The 23,223-nt window shown below is 45.7% G+C and overlaps 2 protein-coding genes and 1 pseudogene across 11 annotated transcripts; 1 reads left to right on the top strand and 2 right to left on the bottom strand.

Annotated features, from left to right (window-relative positions):
- Positions 1-46: 46 nt before the first annotated feature.
- On the bottom strand, positions 47-19,609 carry PQBP1 (polyglutamine binding protein 1). Of its 9 annotated transcripts, XM_077145289.1 has the most exons (9): positions 19,295-19,419; positions 3,369-3,566; positions 3,156-3,190; positions 2,980-3,062; positions 1,395-1,506; positions 1,085-1,197; positions 702-965; positions 427-490; positions 47-261 (listed from the first exon to the last, which is right to left on the bottom strand). In XM_077145289.1, exons 4-9 carry the CDS (start codon positions 3,044-3,046, stop codon positions 105-107), a joined length of 777 nt encoding a protein of 258 aa, XP_077001404.1. In that variant the 5' UTR covers positions 3,047-3,062; positions 3,156-3,190; positions 3,369-3,566; positions 19,295-19,419; the 3' UTR covers positions 47-104. The 9 variants fall into 9 exon arrangements, with proteins under 9 accessions (XP_077001404.1, XP_077001406.1, XP_077001407.1 ...); XM_077145291.1 differs by lacking the exons at positions 3,156-3,190; positions 19,295-19,419 and adding an exon at positions 19,485-19,594; XM_077145292.1 differs by lacking the exons at positions 3,156-3,190; positions 19,295-19,419 and adding an exon at positions 19,485-19,592 and having other exon boundaries at positions 3,369-3,556.
- On the top strand, positions 3,676-8,198 carry TIMM17B (translocase of inner mitochondrial membrane 17B). 2 transcript variants are annotated; one of them, XM_077145298.1, is made up of 6 exons: positions 3,676-3,810; positions 4,706-4,805; positions 6,537-6,600; positions 7,409-7,537; positions 7,619-7,729; positions 7,824-8,198. In XM_077145298.1, the coding sequence occupies exons 1-6, from the start codon at positions 3,785-3,787 to the stop codon at positions 7,910-7,912; spliced, it is 519 nt and encodes a 172-aa protein (XP_077001413.1). In that variant the 5' UTR covers positions 3,676-3,784; the 3' UTR covers positions 7,913-8,198. The 2 variants fall into 2 exon arrangements, with proteins under 2 accessions (XP_077001413.1, XP_077001414.1); XM_077145299.1 differs by lacking the exon at positions 3,676-3,810 and adding an exon at positions 3,916-4,030.
- LOC143672057 (thiopurine S-methyltransferase pseudogene) overlaps positions 9,349-23,223 on the bottom strand; it is a 52,947-nt pseudogene continuing 39,072 nt past the window's right edge.

Here is a 23,223-nt window from a genome sequence, read left to right on the forward strand (position 1 = left end):
AGAGAGAGAAAGAGAGAGAGGGAAGGAAGCACTCAGGTCTCACGGGCATGATCAACAGAAGCTTTTATTAAAAATCCCAGGGCTGGGGCTGGGAGGGTGAAGCTTCAGTCTTGCTGCTTGGTTCGGGAGGCCTCAGCGTTGGCCCGGAGCACAGCCCCTGGGGATGGGTATGGGCGCTGCTGGAAGAGGGGCCCGGCTGCTGTTGTGTCTGCACCCGTCTTGGCCTCGTTCCGCTTGGGGAGCCCTGTTGACCATGTGCCCCTGGGGGTGATACAGGGTCAGGGGTGGGAATGTGGGATGCAATGGGTAACTCCTGTGCCCTGATTAACGAATAAGGGGAAGGTGAGAGCAGCGGGGGAAGGGATGATATCTGCTCAGGCAGTGAGTCACGAGGGAAAAGAAGGACTTTGAGAGGCTGTCACTTACCGGGGTGCGTCTGAGTACGAGCTGGGGTCCATGGGGTCTAACTCTTCATCCTTTCGGCTTGCCACTGCAGAAGTGGTACAGTGAGACCAATCCAGGCACAAGGAACCCTGATCGTTGAACCCTCCCAACCCAGGAAGAAATGGCACACCATGGGGCCGCAGCACCTTTTCCCTAGGGCCTCAGCTTCAGGCACTTGCATGAGTGAGGGCCCCCTTAAATTCTGCACCCCAGGTGCTTTGTTTGCCTCACGCTAGTCCCAGCCCTACTTGGCTTACCCTTTTTGCTTTTGGGGTATGGAGCTAGCTCCTCACGGCGATGGTGGCGACGTTCTTTGCCCTCTTCTCGGTCTGCCTTATCATACCCGCGTTCCCGATCCCGATCCCTGTCCCGCTCTCTCTCTCTATCCACTTTGTCATAGCCACGTTCTCGGTCTCTATCGGACTTGTCGTGGCCCCGGTCAGGCTTGTCGTGGCCCCGGTCCGATTTGTCATGGCCTCGGTCCGACTTGTCATGGCTCCGGTCCAACTTCTCCTCAGCATCTGGGGACAGCAGGGTCTGTCTTATTCCATCTGCTCCTACTAGATCCACTATCACTGACCTGACCCTTCTTTGACAATTGCTAAAATCACTTGAGGCACTCCTGGATCTGCCAACTCACCTGCATTACTGCTCCTGAGCTTCTTGGCAGATTTGGTCACGACGGAATTGGGGTCATGTGGGGAGAGCCAGGACACGAGGTCTGTGTCCACATTCCAGTAGTAAGGGAGCCCACTGTGGGGCAATGGGAGGGAGGGAAGGAGTGTCAGCAAAGATCCTCAACTCCTGTCTCCCCAATCTCTGCCTAGACCTGCCCCATAGGGAGGACCCCCCAAATCTCCCATATCTCCCATATACCCCAATGCCCAGGATAGCCCAGGAAGGGTGAAGTTGGAGGTCATTTCCCCTCCCTGCCAGGTCCCCAGGCTCACCAGGAAGGGTCAAACACCTTGTACCAGCTTGGTGGCAGGCCCTCCAAGCGGGTGGCCTCATAGTCTACAGGATCATCATCATAGTCCTCAGCAATGATTTCTTCCTCTGGCTCTGGCAGGACAAGGGGGAGGAGGGCAGTGGTTAAGGACCAGGGCAATTCTCATCATACAGTCAGGGCCTACAAAGACTCACAGACCCTTGTTCACACCCCTGGCCAATCATGAACCACACCTGGTAGATACATGCATGTGTGGATGTACACAAAGTATCTTGTGTATTCCAAACCCAAATACCTGAATACCAGGGGATTTACCAAAACAAACTAACAAAACTTAACCCAAATCTATTCCATTCCCATGTTCAGATAATGACATAGCAATGTGTTAGCCAAATGTATATAGATAAAATATAAACAGCAAGGGATTTATCTGAAAAAATGTGTCCATTCAGCTGCCAAACTTAATATGGGGTTTTTGAGTCCTGTGTATTAAGTATGCCAGGATAGCAAAGGGATTTATCCAAATATTGCTCCAAATCCACTTGGCTCCTAAGTGGCAAGGTGAAAATGTACTGGCACATAGTAGGCTTGTAAGAGATGTCAGTTAATATTTATAGAATTTTTTAAAAAAGGTATGTTTTATCAGCTGTGTGCCTGGCTCTCGGTCAGCTCAGAACAGATTTCAGCTATGGACATAAAACTATGGACATAACAATGAAACATACGTATGTCAGCAATAGCATATAGTGCCTGTGGTGCAGTAGGCCTCAAACAGATGTCTGCTACCATCATTAGAATTGTTAATAAGATGTATGTCATCAGCACAGGAGCTGGCACTCAGAAAGGCTTAAAAGTAAGATCCATGACCATTATCTGTATTAGTAACTATCAAGTCTGCCTGGCACGCTGCAAGCTTGTAACAGGCAGCTGAAATCAATAAAGGTGAACAATAAGATGTATTTTTTCAGTGCCTGACATACTGTAGCCCAAAGTAAATGCCAACCTTTAGCATAAACAATAAAGTGTAAATATTAGCAGCAGCACAGAAGGCCTAAATAATAGCTCCTCACTGTCATTATTTTATACTCTCAACCCTAATGTGTTTGCCAGCAGGCACTTAGTAGGCCCAAAATACATGTCAGTTCTCAATGAGGTGAATAAAGTATATACATCACCAGCAGAGTGCCTTCCCCTACAGCAGGCCTGAAATACTATCTATCAGTCTGGTAAACAACAAAGTATCAAGGTCAACGCCCTGCTGTGCCTGGCATACAGAAGCCTGCACTAGATGTCAGCCGTCCTTGTTATTAGACAGTACTTACCACCCTATGGAACCTGGCATATAGCAGGCACTAGAGAGCTATCAGCTGTCAGAACTGTTAAGGATTGCAACATCTATCTGCCCCAGTGCTCGGCAAACATAGGAATGGATGTCAGGAATCCATGTTAATGAGATGCCCCAGCTCCTGGCTCCTAGCTGCTTAGCGCACAGAAGTCCCAAGCTTGGTGTTAAGTGTCAAGCCTCAACAACAAAGTGCTTGTCAAACCCGGCACAAAGAAAGCCCATTTGCGCTTAGCTCTCTTACCCGGCTCCAGATGTTTGAGAATGCCTCTCTTGGCCAGGCGGGTCTGCAGCGCCACGGGTAGCGGCATGGCAAGTAGCACAGACCTAGGGACGACCAACAGACTGAAAACCAGCTCGATGATTCCGGATCCTGTAACCAAGCGCCTCCCTCCAGCATGGACTCATCTTGATCCCTACCTCCCGACTGGCACCAGAAACTGGGCGGGCGGAACCTACGCGCCAAAAGATGGAGGAGATAGGTGGCCACGGTCAGCCAAGCGGACACCAGCACTCCTCTCGTGGCCGGGATTGCCATCGGGTCCTCCACCCCACCCCCGCATTCCTCTCGCAGGCTTTGCCCACCACCGAAGCAACCGGCGCAGTTTCCCCGCGCTGGAGAAATGGGCTCACCCAATATCCCTCAAAGCTTGCCAGGTGGGAGGAACCAAAGTGCTGGAACGGGGGAGCAGAATGCAGCACCTCCTCCGGCTCCAAAAGAATGCGTCCACCCCAGCGTTGCCGATACAGCCTCGGGGCTAGTGGAAGGCTGTCAGACAGGCTGCCTCTCTCTCCTCGTCGCCAGGATCACCGACACCACACTGCTCTCCCCTCAAAGCACAGAATGAAAGCCTTTCTCCCTGAACCTCGAGGTAACTGGGCGACGCTCGGAGGCGGGATGAACCCACGACACAAACCTGGCAGCCAATGAGCGCTCCCTGGGCCTGACGTCGAGGGAAGTGACCCGACCCTTGTCCGAGAATAGGTGAAGAGCTCGGACTCCTGTGTGCGTTGCCACTGGGGGCGTGGCCCGGCCGGACGCCGGCGCCATGGAGGAGTACGCTCGTGAGCCCTGGTACGGCGGTGGGCACAGGCCGCGGGATCGTTGTGGCGGCGCCCTGGCCGGCCGTGGGGGGCGGGCGGGGAAGACACCAGCCGCAAGGCGCCGCGTCCCAGATTCGGGAGCGTCTTGCAAAACTTACTTCCTTTCGCTCGCCCCACCACCCACCATCACCACCTGGGTGCCTCCCACCCAGGCTCGGTTAAGACGAGGCCCACTAACGGCGCTCCTGGAGGTGCGGCACTGGGCGAACCACTCCACCTCACCTCTGACTTTGTATCTCCCAGCCCTTCCTTGTTAACGACAAAGAGACACGCTGGTCGAATCCATTCCGGCAAGGGGTGGGGGGTTACGATGTTGAGCGGCGATCCCTAGGATTACCACGCGTGGTTTTTCCCAGGTCGCTTTGTTAATGGAGGGTGGGGCCTGGGTGATCATATTGTGGGCAAAGAGGGGAATGCTGGATCCTCCCCAGCGTCTGCTCTCGGTTTTTCCCACCGGTGCTCGGTTAAAAGGGAGGGCCGGACTTGATTGGCTGTAGCCATTGTTGGAGAAGGGGTTGCAACCCCATTCTGCTTTAATAACTTATGTGGTGGTTAGGTAAAAGTGCTGTCTCTTTGCTAGTGTCAGCTCATCTAATCTTTGACAGCCATTCCCCAGTTGGCTGCGAAGGGCACGGGTCAGCAGGGCAAAGACTGCTACCCCCCCCCCACCTCTGCCTTATATCTCGCTTTAATGAGAGAAAAAGTGACAGAACTAGCTCACTATTATATGAAGTACTTCTTCCCGCTCATGAAGTTCCCATCCGGGTGCCTTGGTTCCTCCGATTTGGAAAGAGTTCGTCCATGTGACAGCGCACAGTGTAGGGTTCACCTTAATCCCTTCCCCTCCCCCCCCCTCCCGCTTGCAGCCCGTGGCGGATTGTGGATGATTGCGGCGGAGCCTTCACCATGGGTGTCATAGGCGGCGGAGTCTTCCAAGCCATCAAGGGCTTCCGCAATGCCCCCGTGGTGAGTCCTGGCCTTCTCCGGGTGGTGTGAGGGTTGGCTGCCCTATTCACAAGTGATACTATCCTGCAAACCTCTTAGAGCTGCCAGTCACATGCACTTATTCATTCTGTTGTGTGCTCATCAATTCTTGCTCCCGGATCTGGGGTCTTAGGGGGAATTGCAAACATGGCCCCTGCCCCCTCTCCAACTGGGACTCCTTCCTGGACATGCCATGCTGTCAAAACAGTCATCAACAAATCCTAAATGTGCCTGCACAGACAGACATATCTTATCTCCTACAGGCAGATTTCAGGTCTGAAATCTGCATAAAGGGAGGTGATAGGAGTTTGTCAGAGAGAGGGCAGCTTTAAAGTTGTAAAAAAATAATCCTTTTATAACAATCCTGTTTTCTTTCTCTGCCCATGCCCTTTCAGAAGCAGCTCTCATCAATTGTCATGACTTTAAATGCCATCAGTTTGCCCAGGTCTCTGATTTTCCTTTTTTCCTTTTTGCATGGGCAGGCATCGGGAATCAAACCTGGGTCTCTGGAATGGCAGGCAAGAACTCTGCCACTGTGCCACCATCACCCACCCTCTGTGATTTTTATAACTAGCCTTGTTTCTCCCGTCAACTCCAGATCCATATATCCAAATATCTACTTTACATCTAAACTCAAGAGGTCAAAATCAGAGCTCCTGCTTCTTTCCCAGAACTAATCTCATCAGTCTACCTCATCTCAGTATTCCCTCTTCCTTATAGTCTTTTAGTCCAATAACCTTCAGCCATTCTTGGCTCTTCTTTTTCCTTCACACCCCATCTTGCATCTGATGTATCAGCAAAACCTGTGTACTCAGCATCCAAGCACATATATCCCCAAGTCAACAACTCACCACTTGTACTGCCACTATCCTTGCCTGTACTGCCACTATCCTTGCCTGAGTCCCCCTGATTGCTGTAGTCTCCTCACTCATTTCCTTGTTTCTTCCTCTACCCCCTTGGAGACTCTTCTCAACACATCAGCCACGGGGGCCTTTAAAAAGGCAAATCCAATCCTTGTTCCTCCTTATAATTCAATAGCTTTCTGTTACACTTAAAATAAAACCCAAACTTCTTACCCTGCCTTACACAGTCTAACTGCCTACTTCCTATCTTCTACCACTCTTCTCCTTGCCCACTCTGCCCCACCCTTATTGGCCTCCTTATTTTTCCTCCAGCGCCCTGTGTCATGCCTGCTGCATGGCCCTGGCACTTGCTGTCACCTGAGACTTTAACTTCTCTTTCCTGTTTCGTTGCCCTAGACTCTCCTTCAGGTCTCAGCACAGATGCCCTTTCCTTAAAGAAGCCTTTCCTGCCAGTCAGCACTATTCTATCTCTTCATCCTGTTTCCTGCTTATTGCTGTCTGAAACCATCTGATCTGTCTGTATCCTTGTATCTTTAAGTTCTGTCTCTTATACTAACTAATATGTGAGTTCTAAGGGGTTAGGGACTGGGTCTGCTTCATTCACTGCTGTAGCTCTGCATATAGCCTGGCATATAGTAGGTGTTTAACAATCACTTATTGAATGAATGAATGAGAACTTCTCAAACCAGCTCTGAGTGTTCCCCAGACCCTAGTTCTTGACTGCTTCTCACAGCTCTGCCCCTCATACCCCTAATAGGTCTCCCATCTCCTTGGCCTCCCTTAAAAGCCAGAAAGCCTGTCTGCCAGCGGCCTCATCACTGTCCTGACACCCCTCCTCATTTTCCCCCAGGGAATTCAGCACCGCTTGAGAGGTAGTGCCAACGCTGTGAGGATCCGAGCTCCCCAGATTGGAGGTAAGGGGCATGGGGAGACAAAGAAGATGTGATAGTAATATCGGGGGGGGGGGGGGTGTTCCTTTAGGTCTAGACTGCACGTTGTGGGGTGGGTCCAGATTCCAACCCCAACTCTGCCTAGGACTTCCCAGCGGGATGATGTTTTCCAACAATTTAATATGGAGGAACAAGAGCGTGGGTTCTGGTGTTTAAATCCAGGCCCTGGCTCTTCCCCACTCTGTGACCTTGGACTATCAGCTGCACCTCTCTGAACCACATTGGTAACGTGGGCTTTTTGATAACAGTAACCACCTTGGTAATTTTGTATAAACATTTACAGAGCATTTACTAAGAGCCTGCTGCTGTACTAAGGACTTTAATAATATTAATGAATTTAAAATTTTAGAAATCCAACAACAGTGCCTGGAACAGTAGGCACAAAGCAATCTTCAATAAACATTTTAACTGTCATTGCTATTAATTCACTTTCCTAACCTGTTTCCTTCTTCCTGAAACCAAGACCAGATTTCTAACTTTACATGATGGTTATGAAGTTGCTCTGATAAAAGGCAAAAAAAAGATAAATCTGCTTTAAAACATTGTAAAGGCAAAGGGAGTGAGGCTGTTGTTGGTAGACAGCTTAAAGTGGCATCTACCATCAGACTGGGACAGAGATGGACTATCTCCTGGGAGTTTGCTGCCTGCCTCTGCCTCTGTGTTTTTCTTCCCACTCTTGGGCAGAGCCTTCAGGCCTTGGAAATCCCCAGACCCAGGGATGTGGAGTCTCAGGAGTTCCCAGGAACAGTAATTTGGCTTTGGGCCCCTATAGGTAGCTTCGCTGTGTGGGGTGGCCTGTTTTCCACCATCGACTGTGGCCTGGTACGGCTGCGGGGCAAGGAGGATCCCTGGAATTCCATCACCAGTGGAGCTCTGACCGGGGCTGTGCTGGCTGCCCGCAGTGAGTACCCTATCCCTGAGCCCCAGCCTCCTCTGCCCTCTTGCCTGCCCTCACCTCTCTCCCTACCCCTTGCTCCTGCAGGTGGCCCACTGGCCATGGTGGGATCAGCAATGATGGGGGGCATCCTGTTGGCCCTCATTGAGGGAGTCGGCATCCTTCTCACCCGCTACACTGCCCAGCAGTTCCGCAATGGTGAGTACCTGGTAGATGCTAACCCGGGAAGGGGCAGGAATTGCTTTGCCTTTAGCTTCCTTTTCTCACTTTTATCTGATTCTTCTCTTCCCAGCACCCCCGTTCCTGGATGACCCCAGCCAACTACCACCCAAGGATGGTGCCCCCACCCCAGGCTATCCCAGCTACCAGCAGTACCACTGAGAAAGTGCCCACCTAGCACCTCCACTGTGGGAGCCCCTCCTTGGTCCCCTCCCTGATGATCTACCTCGAAGGGAGGGCTGGCTCCCAGTTGGCCCCGGGACCCTCCAGAGAGGGCTTCTACTCTGCTGCTTTGTCCCAGGGTGGGGGTGGGGCAACCCAGCTACCCTGACAGATGGGTCCCCTTTTTCTCTCTCAGGGCACCCATCCCCATAACCACATTGTAACAAGCTCTCACCCCAGCCCCTTTATTTGGTGCCCTGATGAGTATTTAAAGCCAGTTTTGAAATGCCTGTGTATGTACTCCTTGAACTACCCAAGGGAGCTCCTCTTCACTTGGGGCTTGTAGCCCCACAGAGACCGACATCTAATAGATGTTTGTGGAATGAATGAATTGGAGGGAAATGAATCAAGATGTGAGTAGGTACATAAATTGGGGAGGGGCACATGATGAATCATAAGCAGTCGGAGGGACAAGTTTGGGAAGATGTGAATGAACACAAGGGTTTGGGGTGTGGGGATAGTGTGGTTCTGCATGCTATCTCTGCTGCCCCTACACACACCAAAACCCTATTCCCTCCTCCCCACACACGCTCACCCTCAAGGCTGGGAAGTCTGACCTCACAAGGAACCCCTTCTTTCTGGATACCAGTCACCCCATGTGTGATGAGAATCTCCCTCTATGCCCCACCCATGGATCTGGGATGGAAACGGGTCAGGGAGAGCAGGTGCTATGTGCAAGTCTCCCCTTCTGTATCTCACAGATACTTTTCTCAGATGCTCAGTGCTTGACTGTCAGTATTTGTTTTCAAAGGACAACCAAAAAATAACCAGAAATGGGTTTTCATCTGGGGATCAGGATGTGACAGAGGTGTTTTTGGACATTGTCCCCAAACTTCCCTGCAACCCTCTAGAGGTGGGCCATACACTGTCTCCGCTAAGACGGCTCCACGAGGGTGCAAATGCCATCCCCTCTCTGCAGAGGGCCCCAAGGAGTTGTAAAACCGTCACTTCCTGTAGCAGGCAGGCCTTGCCCTCTTTCTGGTTTAGCTGTGCTCTCTGTGGAAAATCCCCAAACCCCCTCTCCTTGCAGGCAAGCAAGATAAGGCACATTTCCTGGGATAGAAACCCCCTCCCCTAGCCTTCAGGAACTGGTGAAGATCCACGTAGGCAAAAGAAGACATTCCTGGGGTGGGGGCCCCTCAACGGTTCAGCTCTGGGCCATTCTCAACTTAAATCAGCTAATTGTTTACCTTGTCTTTAACATGTCATACAGTCTATAAAAGCTAAGGTTGCCTTTTGTTCCGGGCTCAGACTTGCAGAGGTTACTCACTGAGCCCTATGGCCATAGCAAATAAAACCTGCTTCCCGAAACTAGGAATCCTTAGTCTCAGCCTGTTCTAACTTCCCAGAACATTCCTGGAAGCCTGCGGCTCACGCTACATTTCTGGGGGCTCGTCCGGGATATGAGGCAGGTGTACTGTCACCTCCCTCGCCCACAGCGGTGGCGGCGTCCGGACTGGAGACCCGACGGAATTCAGTGCCAGCAGTGGGGCATATCCCAGTCTCTCGGATTCCTGAACTCCCTGGATGGGGCGCCTGTCACCGCCAGAGCGGCAATGGATCCGGGACAGTTTCTGGAACCAGGTTTCTGGGAGCACTGCCCATCTGTCTGGTAAGCACCAGGGTGCATCAGTTTCAGCCCACTCAAAAGGCTAGGGGGGCCTGAGTGGAAGGGGAGCCTGATCACCTCCCAAACTACCCGAGTACCGGTCTCCAGTTGGAGGACCAGGGAAAACGGAAGTCTTCAGGTTCAGTCTGGAAAGGGCAGTGCAGGGGGGAATGTTGGAATGTGTGTGTGTGTGGAATTGTGAATGTGAACGAAAGGAAGTCCTGGGCTGCGCACCAGGCCATGAGTGAGTTCGGATTCTGCAAGTTTGTGGCAAACCTCTTATGGCTCAGGGTGAGCAACCCTGAAGGGGGGGGGCTGGCTGGGGGTTTAGATTCCCAATGTCCCCATGGGGGAGCAGCCAGACTGAAGGAAGTAACAGTTTATTCAAAACCCTTTGCTGTTTTTCTGCAAGCCCTCCCACTAATCATTGTTGCCGTAGATGTGAGAGGTGAAGTCAGTAAGACACAGTTGAAATGCATGATTTCTAATTTTAAAAAAGGCTTTCACTAATGACTGGGGAATCAAGCTGACCCCTGACTGACTTAGGAAACTGTATGAATTAAAGTGGACCACTTTTAGGAAGAATAAAACGAAGAAATTTTCTTATATTACAGCTTATCATTACTCTGTCTTATAAATTAAATCTTGCACATTTCAGAGTAAAAGGAAAACATCTATGTAAGGGTTTTAAAACTGACTTCATGAAAAGAATCTGTTCTGTACAATTAACGTTGCCATTGTGTAACCTTGGTAAAACAAACAAAATAGTTAAAATGTGCACTCTAGCTGGGAGGACTGGCTATCCTCTCAGAAGGAGGTGTACTTTAATAAAAATAACTAGGTCCCAGGAAGCTCCTCTTGGTCCCTAGCCAGTTCCCAGAGGACCAAACTGGGCCTAGTCAAACAAGCTTAATTGGAATTTGGCCACTATGTGAAGTTATCGTAAAAAGAGGAAAGAGAAAAATCTTATGAGAAATGGACAGTACCTCATCAAAATCTTATGCTTTGCTATGTATCCTAACTAAGGAGACTCTGAATGCTGTCCCCAAAATTGCTATGGATTTTTACTGAGAGTTATAATGCTGCTTCTGAAATTCTCCAGCACTTCTCTTCAGGTGGTAATGCCATCTTACCTGGTGATGTAACTATGCTCTATTTTTAAAGACTTTTAGTTGCTATCTTCTAATTATATTCTTTACTTACTTTCCTGACAAAATCTATTTTTATGAAACTGAAGTCAGTGTTGTCCGCGAATCCGAACCTATAAATTAAATGGCCCCAAATATCACATTGTCTTTTATGCACAAAATTGGCACTGGGAGCAGGATTCGCATTTCAGCAAGGCTTCATAGTAATAGAGATCAATGAGACAAGCTTTAAAAATTTATGCAGAAACTGTGGAATATGTTCTTCTAAATATTGTGATGCTTTATTAGGACCATACTTGATAAATTGAAAGTTGCAGTTTTCTTGTATTTTTGTATGCAGAATTGTTTTAAATTTAAATATTTTGTCTCCCTGGGTTATACTTTCTGATGCTTTAAGACATTTGGGAATTTTTATGTCAGTAAGCCCTCTTCGAAGTTTACTTAAAGTGAATTAACAGTAAGCCATGGGCTTTTAACATAGATTAGGAAATAATGTCATTTTTTTAGGGGAAAAGATCCTCTAAGCTCAAAAAAAAAAACAAAAAAACCCCAAGAAATCCCAGGATGGGATAATTTACCTTATTCCTCACTTGCAAAGGAATGAGCAAAATGCACAGGACCTTGTAAAAATTAAGAAAATAAAATAAAACAGGAAAAGCCTATGAAAAGGAATTGATAAAATTACAGGAAACTGTAAATACTGCAGGATCAAAATTTTGTTTTTGAAAAAAACTGTTTTAATTATCAATCAATAGCTGAGAGGGCCACAGTCCATATAGCCCAATATAAATGTAAGAAAGATAAGGTAAAATTAACAAAGGAAAAAGTACATATGGTATTAGCTACAGCCACTGTGATTAGAACCCTGATAAGTAGGATGTTAATGTATAGAATAAAGCAGATAATAGAAATATTTTTAAATAAAAAAGTTTGGTCAGGAAAGGAAAAAAATATATATTAATTATCTGGATGGTCAAAATTGCTAATGCAGGGGCTGAAGGAGTGGTGTTGAACTATGCAGACTGTATAAAATTTATAAAAATTGGCACCAACCCCATCATATAGACTACTTTTTAAAAATTTAATCGGCAAACTGGAAAAAGTTCTTTCTTTCTGGCATTGGTTGTGCAAAGGTGTAATAAGCAATGCCCTGCTGACACTGTGGCTACAAAACAATCAACTCTGGTATACTTCATAAAATGGCAAAGCTGGGAAACATGGGAGACTGGAATACAGGGAAAGGAAAAGCCAAAATGAACAAACAACAAAAATTTTTATATGTTGGAATTTTGGTTATGCATTAACTGGAGTGTTTTAAGTATTGAACATTATTCTAACTAATTTTGATAATAACTGTGTATAATGAAATGTTTGCTTGAGGTGGTGACTTGAGTTTGAAGGATATAAAAAATATTTTTTTTTTTGCTGAGAGGAAAAAAAGAATAGTTTTGTCCTAACATGAAATGAATGGCCATTGCAGAATGAAAAATGTGGGACAATGCCTGAACGAATATACTAAGTTATCAAAGGTTTGTAAAGGGAAAATTATGGTCAAAGTTAAGAAAAGTTCTAAATAAACTAAAAGGAGAGGTATTAAAAACAGTATCCAGGGCGGGCCGCGGTGACTCAGCGGGCAAAGTGCTTGCCTGCCATGCCGGAGGACCTCGGTTCGATTCCCGGCCCCAGCCCATGTAAAAAACAAACAAACAAACAAAATACAATAAAACAAGAAAATGTTTAAAGATGTTTCCCTTTCTTCCTCCCTTCCTTCCTTCCATCCTTCCTTCCTTCTCTCTGTCTTTCCTTCCCTTCCTCCCTCTAAAAGAAAAAAAAAAAAAAAAAAAAAAAAAAAAAAAAAAAAAAAAAAAAAAAAAAAACAGTATCCAAACTCTTTAGCATTTACCCTCCCTTACCTGAGGTCAAACCAGCAAACATGGTATGGGTAAAAAAGCTGTAAAGAGGAAAAAAAAATTAAAAAAAAAAAAAGAGGCTCCGTCCGTCTTAATAGAAAGATCCTCACCATGTTGTTTTAGTAATCCCAACAGCTGTCAAAGCTGTAAGGAGCATCCTATAAATTCACCACTCTCAGGTCAAAAGGGCCACTGCAGACCACCCCTGGGGGGTGCACCCCTGATCCCTGAACACCTGAGATGCACCATCCTCTGGGAGCCACTGTGCCCTTCTCCATCGCAGCTGAGATGAGCTGACCAGCCTGCGACTAAGGCCAGAGTGACCATCATTGCCCTGCTCCAGCTCACCAGAAGCAGCTAGTCAACGCACGGCCGAAGCCTGAGGAGACCTCCAAGCCCTGCCTCAGTCACCCCGGAAGCTGACTGATCTACGCAGGGCCAAAAATTAGAAAATCAACACATGGACATCCCGACCTGCCGGGTCTGTGGACTAACTGTCTTTTCTTGTTCTTTGTATTTGTCTTTCTTTTAGCAGTTTCAGCCTTCCTGGAAATAGGTCTCCTGGAGTTCTTCCTGAAAACCAACTTTACTCTAATTTGATGGAATCCCTCTTACCTGGGTAACTTCCCCCTTCCTAGCTGCTGCTCAGTGTGTGTGTCCACACTAACACTATAAAAAGGGTTTTAGGGTAGAAAATAAGTTACTGTTTGTAAAAGTTAAAAGGTTGATGTTTAACCCAAAGCTCGCAGACACAAGTCTATGAGGAAATGCAGACCTGAGCTTTCAGGATCTGGAACTACAATAGAAGCTGAGATATGCAAATAAAGTACAATGAGGTGTGGAAGAGACTTGCTTAAGGGAAATTAACATCCTAGCCTTAGAAGTATTTACTTCCTGGAACTTGTTTTTACATTGTATAGCTTTTGCATGCAAACAACCTTTATCATCTTTCTTGCTAGTAAATAATTTTGTACTTGGCTGAAAATATGCCCCAGCATACTATAATCCCACCTTACCAGGTTCAATAATGCTGTTTTTGTTACTCTAGGATGGCAAAAAAACTGAGAAAGCCTCCTGGGAGCTGGTGCTAACTTTATCTCTTGCCCAAAAGTTATGAGCTTAGCCTTCACTGAAGAAAGAAAAAAACATGGGCTCCCAAAAACATGTAACCAAAGCTAATGCCCCACCAGCAGGTGAAAAAAAAAAAAAAACCAAAGCAGGTACTGGGCATAGAGGCCAGGGGGCATAGACTGTCAAAGAGACAGATCAGACCCTCTCAGGGGTTATTACTGCTCCCTCACTTGCACACCTCATATCACCCTGCTTGGCCCCGGAAGATGGCTGGTTAGCCAAAGACGGGTAAGACTCCTCAGGGGAGGAACAACCTAAGACAGGCACAGTCACAAAGGGGCCATCAGAAGAAAACTTGAGGCTAACAGAGGGAGAACACAGACTTTACCCCCCTCCAACTTCACCGGGGCCTAAACCCTGCATGGCTACATTGTTTCCCATGCCCAGCTCAGATCAGAACATACCAACACCTGCAGCAAATAAATAAAAATGGAATATAAGTGATGCTATAACCCCTCCCTAAAAGTCGGGGTGAGCATCAAAGGGGGGAAATGTAGCAGGCAGGCCTTGCCCTCTTTCTGGTTTAGCTGTGCTCTCTGTGGAAAATCCCCAAACCCCCTCTCCTTGCAAGTGAGATAAGGCAAGTGAGATAAGGCACATTTCCTGGCATAGAAACCCCATCCCCTAGCCTTGAGGAACTGGTGAAGATCCACGTAGGCAAAAGAAGACATTTCTGGGGAGCGGAGAAGATGGCGGCTTAGTAAGACACGCGGGTCTTAGTTCCTCCTCCAGAACAGCTACTAGGGAAATAGAAACGATACAAAAACAGCTCCCGGAGCCACGACAGAGACCAAAAACAGAGCATACCCCATTCTGGAACGGCTGACTGGCTGGGAGAAACCGCTCTGGTGAGATCGCAGAGGGGCGCGGGCTTCCCTGGGCCAAGGCGGCAGGCGGCCGGAGTCCCTCCCCTCCTCCTTCCTGGGTCGGCTGGGAGAATTGGACAGGCAGTCCCCTCAAGCCGTGGCGGCTGGCGCCACCCCCCACGCGCGGCCCACCGGACCAGCTGGGAGAATTGGGTCGGAGATCCCCAAGCCGCGGAGAACGGTGACCGGGGTCCCTTCCAAACACGTGGCTTCCCGGTCCAGCTGGGAACAGTGGATAGGCACTCCCCCAAGCCGCAGCGGCTGGCGCCCCCCCCGCCACACTTGGCGCCCCGGGCAGGCTGGGAAATTTGGACAGGCGCTCCCCCAAGCTGCGGAGGCCGGCACCCCCTCACCAAGCTTGGCGCCCCGGGCCGGCTGGGAAATTTGAACAGGCGTTCCCCCAAGCAGCGAAGGCCGGCGACCCTCCCCGTGCGCGGATCCCGGGGCCGGCTGGGAGATTCGGATTGGCACTCCCCCAAGCCGCTTCGGCTGGCGACCCCGCCCTACAGCGAGAGTTTTCCAAAGTTAAAGGAGCCACAGCATCTTTTACTGGTGGGACCCGCAGACAGATGAGCACCACGAGTGCCACCTACTGGGCAGGATAAGAAAAACAGAGCCCAGAGATTTCACAGAAAAATCTTTCAACCTGCTGGGTCTCACACCCAGGGAAATCTGATTAAATGCCCAGACGCCAGCAGAAGATAATGGATCACGCTCAGAAAATTGAAAATATGGCCCAGTCAAAGGAACAAACCAATAGTTCAAATGAGATACAGGAGCTGAGACAACTAATGCTGACTATACGAACAGAAATGGAAAACCTCTTCAAAAACCAAATCAATAAATTGAGGGAGGACATGAAGAAGACATGGGCTGAACAAAAAGAAGAAATACAAAAACTGGAAAAACAAATCACAGAACTTATGGGAGTAAAGGACAAAGTAGAATAGATGGAAGAAACAATGGATACCTACAATGGTAGATTTAAAGAGACAGAAGCTAGAATTAGTGAATTGGAGGATGGAACATCTGAATTCCAAAAAGAAACAGAAACTATAGGGAAAAGAATGGAAAAATTTGAACAGGGGATCAGGGAACTGAATGACAATATGAAGCGCACAAATATACATGTTGTGGGTGTCCCAGAAGAAGAGAAGGGAAAAGGAGGAGAAAAACTAATGGAAGAAATTATCACTGAAAATTTCCCAACTCTTATGAAAGACCTAAAATTACAGATCCAAGAAGTGCAGCGCACCCCAAAGAGATTAGACCCAAATAGGCGTTCTCCAAGACACTTACTAGTTAGAATGTCAGAGGTCAAAGAGAAAGAGAAGATCTTGAAAGCAGCAAGAGAAAAACAATCCATCACATACAAGGGAAACCCAATAAGACTATGTGTAGATTTCTCAGCAGAAACCATGGAAGCTAGAAGACAGTGGGATGATATATTTAAATTACTAAAAGAGAAAAACAGCCAACCAAGACTTCTATATCCAGCAAAACTGTCCTTCAAAAATGAGGGAGAAATTAAAACATTTTCAGACAAAAAGTCACTGAGAGAATTTGTGACCAAGAGACCAGCTCTGCAAGAAATACTAAAGGGAGCACTAGAGTCAGATACGAAAAGACAGAAGAGAGAGGTATGGAGAAGAGTGTAGAAAGAAGGAAAATCAGATATGATATATATAATACAAAAGGCAAAATGGTAGAAGAAAATATTATCCAAACAGTAATAACCCTAAATGTTAATGGACTGAATTCCCCAATCAAAAGGCATAGACTGGCAGAATGGATTAAAAAACAGGATCCTTCTATATGCTGTCTACAGGAAACACATCTTAGACCCAAAGATAAACATAGGTTGAAAGTGAAAGGTTGGGAAAAGATATTTCATGCAAATAACAACCAGAAAAGAGCAGGAGTAGCTATACTAATATCCAACAAATTAGACTTCAAATGTAAAACAGTTAAAAGAGACAAAGAAGGACACTATCTACTAATAAAAGGAACAATTAAACAAGAAGACATAACAATCATAAATATTTATGCACCGAACCAGAATGCCCCAAAATACGTGAGGAATACACTGCAAACACTGAAAAGGGAAATAGACATATATACCATAATAGTTGGAGACTTCAATTCCCCACTCTCATCAATGGACACAACATCTAGACAGAGGATCAATAAAGAAATAGAGAATCTGAATATTACTATAAATGAGCTAGACTTAACAGACATTTTAGGACATTACATCCCACAACAGCAGGATACAACTTTTCTCAAGTGCTCATGGATCATTCTCAAAGATAGACCATATGCTGGGTCACAAAGCAAGTCTTAACAACTTTAAAAAGATTGAAATCATACACAACACTTTCTCGGATCATAAAGGAATGATGTTGGAAATCAATAATAGACGGAGTGCCAGAAAATTCACAAATACGTGGAGGCTCAACAACACACTCTTAAACAACGAGTGGGTTAAAGAAGAAATTGCAAGAGAAATTAGTAAATACCTCGAGGCGAATGAAAATGAAAACACAACATATCAAAACCTATAGGACGCAGCAAAGGCAGTGCTAAGAGGGAAATTTATTGCCCTAAATGCCTATATCAGAAAAGAAGAAAAAGCAAAAATGCAGGAATTAACTGTCCACTTGGAAGAACTGGAGAAAGAACAGCAAACTAACCCCAAAGCAAGCAAAAGGAAAGAAATAACAAAGATTAGAGCAGAAATAAATGAAATTGAAAACATGAAAACAATAGAGAAAATCAATAAGACCAGAAATTGGTTCTATGAGAAAATCAATAAGATTGATGGGCCCTTAGCAAGATTGACAAAAAGAAGAAGAGAGAGGATGCATATAAATAAGATCAGAAATGGAAGAGATGGAAACAGCCAAAATGTCCATCAACAGATGAGTGGCTAAACAAACTGTGGTATATACATACAATGGAATATTATGCAGCTTTAAGACAGAATAAACTTATGAAGCATGTAATAACATGGATGGACCTAGAGAACATTATGCTGAGTGAGTCTAGCCAAAAACTAAAGGACAAATACTGTATGGTCCCACTGATGTGAACTGACATTTGAGAATAAACTTGGAATATGTCACTGGTAACAGAGTCCAGCAGGAGTTAGAAACAGGGTAAGATAATGGGTAATTGGAGCTGAAGGGATACAGACTGTGCCACAGGACTAGATACAAAAACTAAAATATGGACAGCACAATAATACCTAATTGTAAAGTAATCATGTTAAAACACTGAATGAAGCTGCATCTGAGCTATAGGTTTTTTGTTTGTCTGTTTGTTTGTGTCTTTTTTTAATATTATTATTATTTTTATTTTTTCTCTATATTAACATTCTAAATCTTTTTCTGTTGTTTTGCTAGTTCTTTTCCTAAACCGATGCAAATGTACTAAGAAATGATGATCATGCATCTATGTGATGATGTTAAGAATTACTGATTGCATATGTAGAATGGAATGATTTCTAAAAAAAAAAAATGCCCACAGTAATGTTTGTAGTAATTGATTTTTAAGATAGATAACTATGGCAGGAGTAATAATGCAATACTGTATAGGAAAATCTGTCATTGATAGTTCATTCATCAGACTGAGCAAAATAGCTAATTATATTATTAATCATTCACCGTTTGAAAAAAAAAAGAAGACATTCCTGGGGTGGGGCCCCCTCAACGGTTCAGCTCTGGGCCATTCTCAACTTAAATCAGCTAATTGTTTACCTTGTCTTTAACATGTCATACAGTCCATAAAAGCTAAGTTTGCCTTTTGTTCCGGGCTCAGACTTGCAGAGGTTACTCACTGAGCCCTATGGCCATAGCAAATAAAACCTGCTTCCCGAAACTAGGGATCCTTAGTCTCAGCCTGTTCTAACTTCCCGGAACGTTCCTGGAGGCCTGAGGCCTCATTCCTGGTTTTTGCGCTACATTCCAAAGAAGTGTAAAGTGGCAAACGCAGTCTTATGTAGATGCTTTGCAGAGGCACAAATGACGTCGCTGTGCAAATGTCACTAGGGGGCGCAAAAGTCTCCAGAGAGCAATCAACAGTTAGCCTCTGCACCGTGTGCTTCAGAGAAAGCAAACACAGAGCTCCGCCTCACCTTTCACACGCATCATTGCAAAGAAAGATGAGGCAACGCCGTCTCCCCGGAACAAAACCGCTCCGTGGGGATGCAAAGGCCGGTTCAGCAGGCCTCCCAGGGTCCCCCACAGGTCCTGGCGGCGCTCAGTAGGCACAAAATTATGACACCTTCCGGTTTGAGCGACTCAGTGCTAGGCAGCGCGCAACCACCGGGTCGAGGGCCGCGGCCCGCTGGCCCGGGTGAGGACAGGGCAAGGGTAGCGGGCATAGCGTACACCATTGTCAACGCCCCAACAGGGCCCACCCGCAGCTCTACACGCGCGGCCGCCTCGTCCGGCCCTACTCATCTTGGCCTCCAGGCCCCAACCTTCCAGCATTTCCAGGCCTCCGGACCTTTCCCTCACGGGAAACGCTAGGCGCCGCCCCCTTAGTCATTCATGCCGCTGCAGCCTCCACACTCCCTTGTCTCCGGGCCCCGCCCCTCAGGCCCGCACCCGCTTCCTCCCTTTCCGCGCCGCCCTAGAAGGCTTCACCGACCGTACAAGGGTTCCGGTTCCTTTGAGATTCGGTCCCAATGTGCTCCGCCCCGGCAGGCCCCCGACTCGGCAAATTCCTGGCGGGCAGTGGCCTCTAGACCCTACCACTTCCTCCCTCAGACCCCGCCCCTTCCGGTAGCCCGGCGCCACCTCTTCAGGGCCCCTCCGAACACCGCTGGGCTCTGTCCCTATTCACCTTCTAGGTTCCGGAGGGCTGCTGGTTCTCCCGGACGTCTTCGGCCGGGTGAACTGGCTGCTCTCCGCGGCGTTCAGAGTCTGCCTTCCTGGGCGACTCCGGCGACCACGGCTGGGGCGGGGCCCGGGGTGGGATGGAGTCACAGGGGAGGGGCGTGACGGAAGGACCAGGCTAAGGGTCGGCCGCCGCGGGGAGAAGAGTCAGGCCTGGTCTGGGTGGAGATCTGAGGCCCTGTCCGCTACCCCGACCCAGGCTTGCACCTGCCTGGTTTTCTTCCCAAAAAGAGGTGCTAAAAGAAAAACATTTCATGCAGTTTAGGATCTCACAGCTTTATTGTGCCATTCATGAATCCGGCAGCATTCCATCCAGAAAGTACTGAGGGGGTGGAAAGGGGAAGCTCATAAAGGGCAAACGCCGAAGCAAATGAGAAAGCCTTTTTTGATTGGCTGAGTTAGGTTTCTTACAAAGTGGGGAGCTGGTGGTTGTTTAAGAATGAGGAAGTTAGTGAAAATTTATAAGATCTGGCTGTATTTAAATGAGGTCTTCTGGGCGAGTCCACAGGAATGGGGGGGGGGGGTGATAAACAAACCCCGTGTGGTTAAGGCTAGCGAGGGAGTACAGACAGGAGAGAAAGCCAGAGTGAGACAAATGGAGAGACAGGTAAATGTGGAGACAGAGAGAGAGACAGTGAAAGGGGAAGAAGCAGGATAGCAGAGACAGAAGAGAGAGATGACGAGAACTAGAAAAGGAGAGATAAACACATAAGGAGATAGAGACAGTGATGGAGATAAGTAGAAAGACAGAGGAAAGAGGGAGGCATACAAGAGACATGCAAAGACAGGCAAGGAGAAATGGCAGACAAGAGAAACAAGAAGCTGTGTGAGGGTCAGGTAGAGAGAAAGACACTCAACATCAGACGGAGGCAAACGCAGGAGAGATGGAGAGAGGAGGTGGTTCTACGGGCTGCTCTATAGTGTTGTGAGCTGGACTCAAGGGTAAACCAACAGAGAGCTGTCAGGTCAAGCTGCCTGCCCGCTTGAGGGGTCTCAGGGAACCAGAGGAATGGCCTATCTGCATCCTCTCTCTGGTCATCTCTCTCACTCTGTCGTTCAGCTATAATTTCATCCCACCTGTTTCCAATAAAGATTTCAGCCCTCTCCCTCAGGTTCTTTTTTTTAAAAAAGTTTTTAATTGTAAAGTATAATATATATACAAAGCAAAGAAAGAAAAGAGCAATAATTTGTTTCCTCGCATAGTTGTATATTCATCATCATGATCAATTCTTAGAACATTTGCATCAATTCAGAAAAAGAAATAAAAAGACAACAGAAAAAAAAATAAAATGAAAACAAAAAAAGATTACACATCCCATACCCCTTACCCCTGGCTTTCATTGATTACTAGCATTTCAAACTAAATTTTTTTCTGATTTTTAAATAATTTTTTATTAATAAAAAAATTACAAGAAAGAAATGCAAACATCCGTAATACATGCTCATTCCGTTCTACATACATAATCAGTAATTCACAATATCATCACATAGTTGCATATTCATCATCATGATCATTTCTTAGAACATTTGCATCAATTCAGAAAAAGAAATAAAAAGACAACAGAAAAAACAAAAACAGAAAAAGAAAGAAAAATTTTACATACCATACCCCTCACCCCTCCCTTTCATTGATCACTAGCATTTCAAACTGAATTTATTTTAACATTTGTTCCCCCATTATTTATTTTTATTCCATGTGTTCTACTCATCTGTTGACAAGGTAAATAAAAGGAGCATCAGACACAAGGTTTTCACAATCACACAGTCGCATTGTGAAACCTATATCATTATACAATCATCATCAAGAAGCATAGCTACTTCCCCCTCTCTGCGTGGGACATGACTCCCAGGGTTGTGGACCTTCCTGGCAACGTGGGACAGAGATCCTAGAATGAGCTGAGACTCAGCATCAAGGGATTGAGAAAAACCTTATAATGAGCTGAGATTTAGCATCAAGGGATTGAGAAAACCTTTTCGACCAAAAGGGGGAAGAGTGAAATGAGACAAAGTGTCAATGGCTGAGAGATTCCAAACAGAGTCGAGAGGTTATCCTGGAGGTTATTCTTACGCATTAAACAGATATCACCTTGTTAGTCAAGATGTAATGGAGATGCTGGAGGGAACTGCCTGAAAATGTAGAGCTGTGTTCTAGTAGCCATGTTTCTTGAGGATGATTGAATAATGACATAGCTTTGACAATGTGACTGTGTGATTGTGAAAACTTTGTGTCTGATGTTCCTTCTATCCAGCTTGTGAAGAAATGAGTAGAATATATGGAATAAAAATAAATAATAGGGGGAACAAATGTTAAAATAAATTTAGTTTGAAATGCTAGTGATCAGTGAAAGCGAGGGGTAAGGGGTATGTATGTATAACCTTTTTTTCCCTCTGTTATCGTTTTATTTCTTTTTCTGTTGTCTTTTTATTTCTTTTTCTAAATCGGTGCAAATGTTCTAAGAAATGATGAATATGCAACTTTGTGATGATATTAGGAATTACTGATTATATATGTAGAATGGAATGATAAAAAAAAAAAAAAAAACACAACCTAATATGCCCCTGAAGGAGACAGTCCCTAAGCCCAAGCAGCCCTTTCGATGAGAAACCCAGTGGTCTGTTCATTAACTTCTATGGATGTTTTTGAAAACTCGACTGTGTAACTGGATGTTCATGCCCTAAACCTTGTCCTTCAAAATACTTTTTAAAATAAACAGTTGAAACTTAAAAAAAAAAGAAAAGTTAAAAAGCAAAGAAGCCTCACCTCCTTAAACATTGCTTAATTTATATGGCAGAGCATCAACATGAATGTAATATATGTGGAAAATTTTTTTACTGGAAGTCAAACCTCATTTTTCATAAAAAAATCATAAAAAAGAGGAAGTCTTATGAATGTGGGAAACTTAAAATTAGCCTTTTAAACAAGAGAGAATTAATTGATAAGACACTATTGATTGAATATGGAAAAGCATGTGAAATTTCATATTATATGATATTACTGATTTTATTTAAAAGGTTACAGAAAATTTTGAGTTATAAGTGCTAGTTTTACTGTTGAGTATAAAGCTTAGGAAGTTGTGAAAAATTGAATGATCAAGGCATCAGAGCAACAAATGTATTTATACATTGCTCCTGATTCTTAATTTTTGCACAAATGCCTGAATTGCTTCCAAAATTTATGTACCGTAAGTATATAGATTTATGCACTTTATACAAATTATATCTACTAAAATCCTTTGTAGTAAGCACTTGTCTCTTCAAATCCAAAAAAAATCACTATTTCCAAACTTTTGACATTCAGTTTTCTAGTGTATGTATTTAGCTACATGTAAAGCTTTCTGTCATTGACTTCATTCTTTTTTTCACCAGCATAACCTTAAGAACAGAATGTGATTTTGATTTGGCAAGAAGAAAGACAAAACTATTTACACTCAGCTCAAAATGTACATAAACTTGTATCTACAGAAACCTATTTTTCTTTATTTGAAGTCTATGGACTTTTGTGTATGTTCTAATTTGCTAGCTGCCAGAATGCAATATACCAGAAACAGAATGGCTTTTAAAAAGGGAAATTTAATCAGATGCTAATTTATAGTTCTCAGGCTGAGAAAATGTCCCAATTAAAACAAGTCTATAGAAATCTCCAATCAAAGGCATCCAGGGAAAGATACCTTGGTTCAACAAGGCCG

The sequence above is a fragment of the Tamandua tetradactyla genome, chromosome X (assembly GCF_023851605.1).
Source record: "Tamandua tetradactyla isolate mTamTet1 chromosome X, mTamTet1.pri, whole genome shotgun sequence".
Classification (NCBI taxonomy): domain Eukaryota; kingdom Metazoa; phylum Chordata; class Mammalia; order Pilosa; family Myrmecophagidae; genus Tamandua; species Tamandua tetradactyla.

What these genes read in the sequence shown, in the direction of transcription:
- TIMM17B (XM_077145298.1), top strand. Translation starts at nt 3,785, where the DNA reads ATGGAGGAGTACGCTCGTGAGCCCTG. An exon ending in GCTTCCGCAATGCCCCCGTG is followed by an intron (nt 4,806 to 6,536) that starts GTGAGTCCTGGC and finishes ATTTTCCCCCAG; the next exon opens with GGAATTCAGCACCGCTTGAG. An exon ending in GGCTGTGCTGGCTGCCCGCA is followed by an intron (nt 7,538 to 7,618) that starts GTGAGTACCCTA and finishes TTGCTCCTGCAG; the next exon opens with GTGGCCCACTGGCCATGGTG.
- PQBP1 (XM_077145286.1), bottom strand. Translation starts at nt 3,298, where the DNA reads ATGCGGGGGTGGGGTGGAGGACCCGATGGCAATCCCGGCCACGAGAGG. An exon ending in ATACCCCAAAAGCAAAAAGG is followed by an intron (nt 491 to 701) that starts GTAAGCCAAGTA and finishes CCACTTCTGCAG; the next exon opens with TGGCAAGCCGAAAGGATGAA. An exon ending in TCGTACTCAGACGCACCCCG is followed by an intron (nt 262 to 426) that starts GTAAGTGACAGC and finishes TATCACCCCCAG; the next exon opens with GGGCACATGGTCAACAGGGC.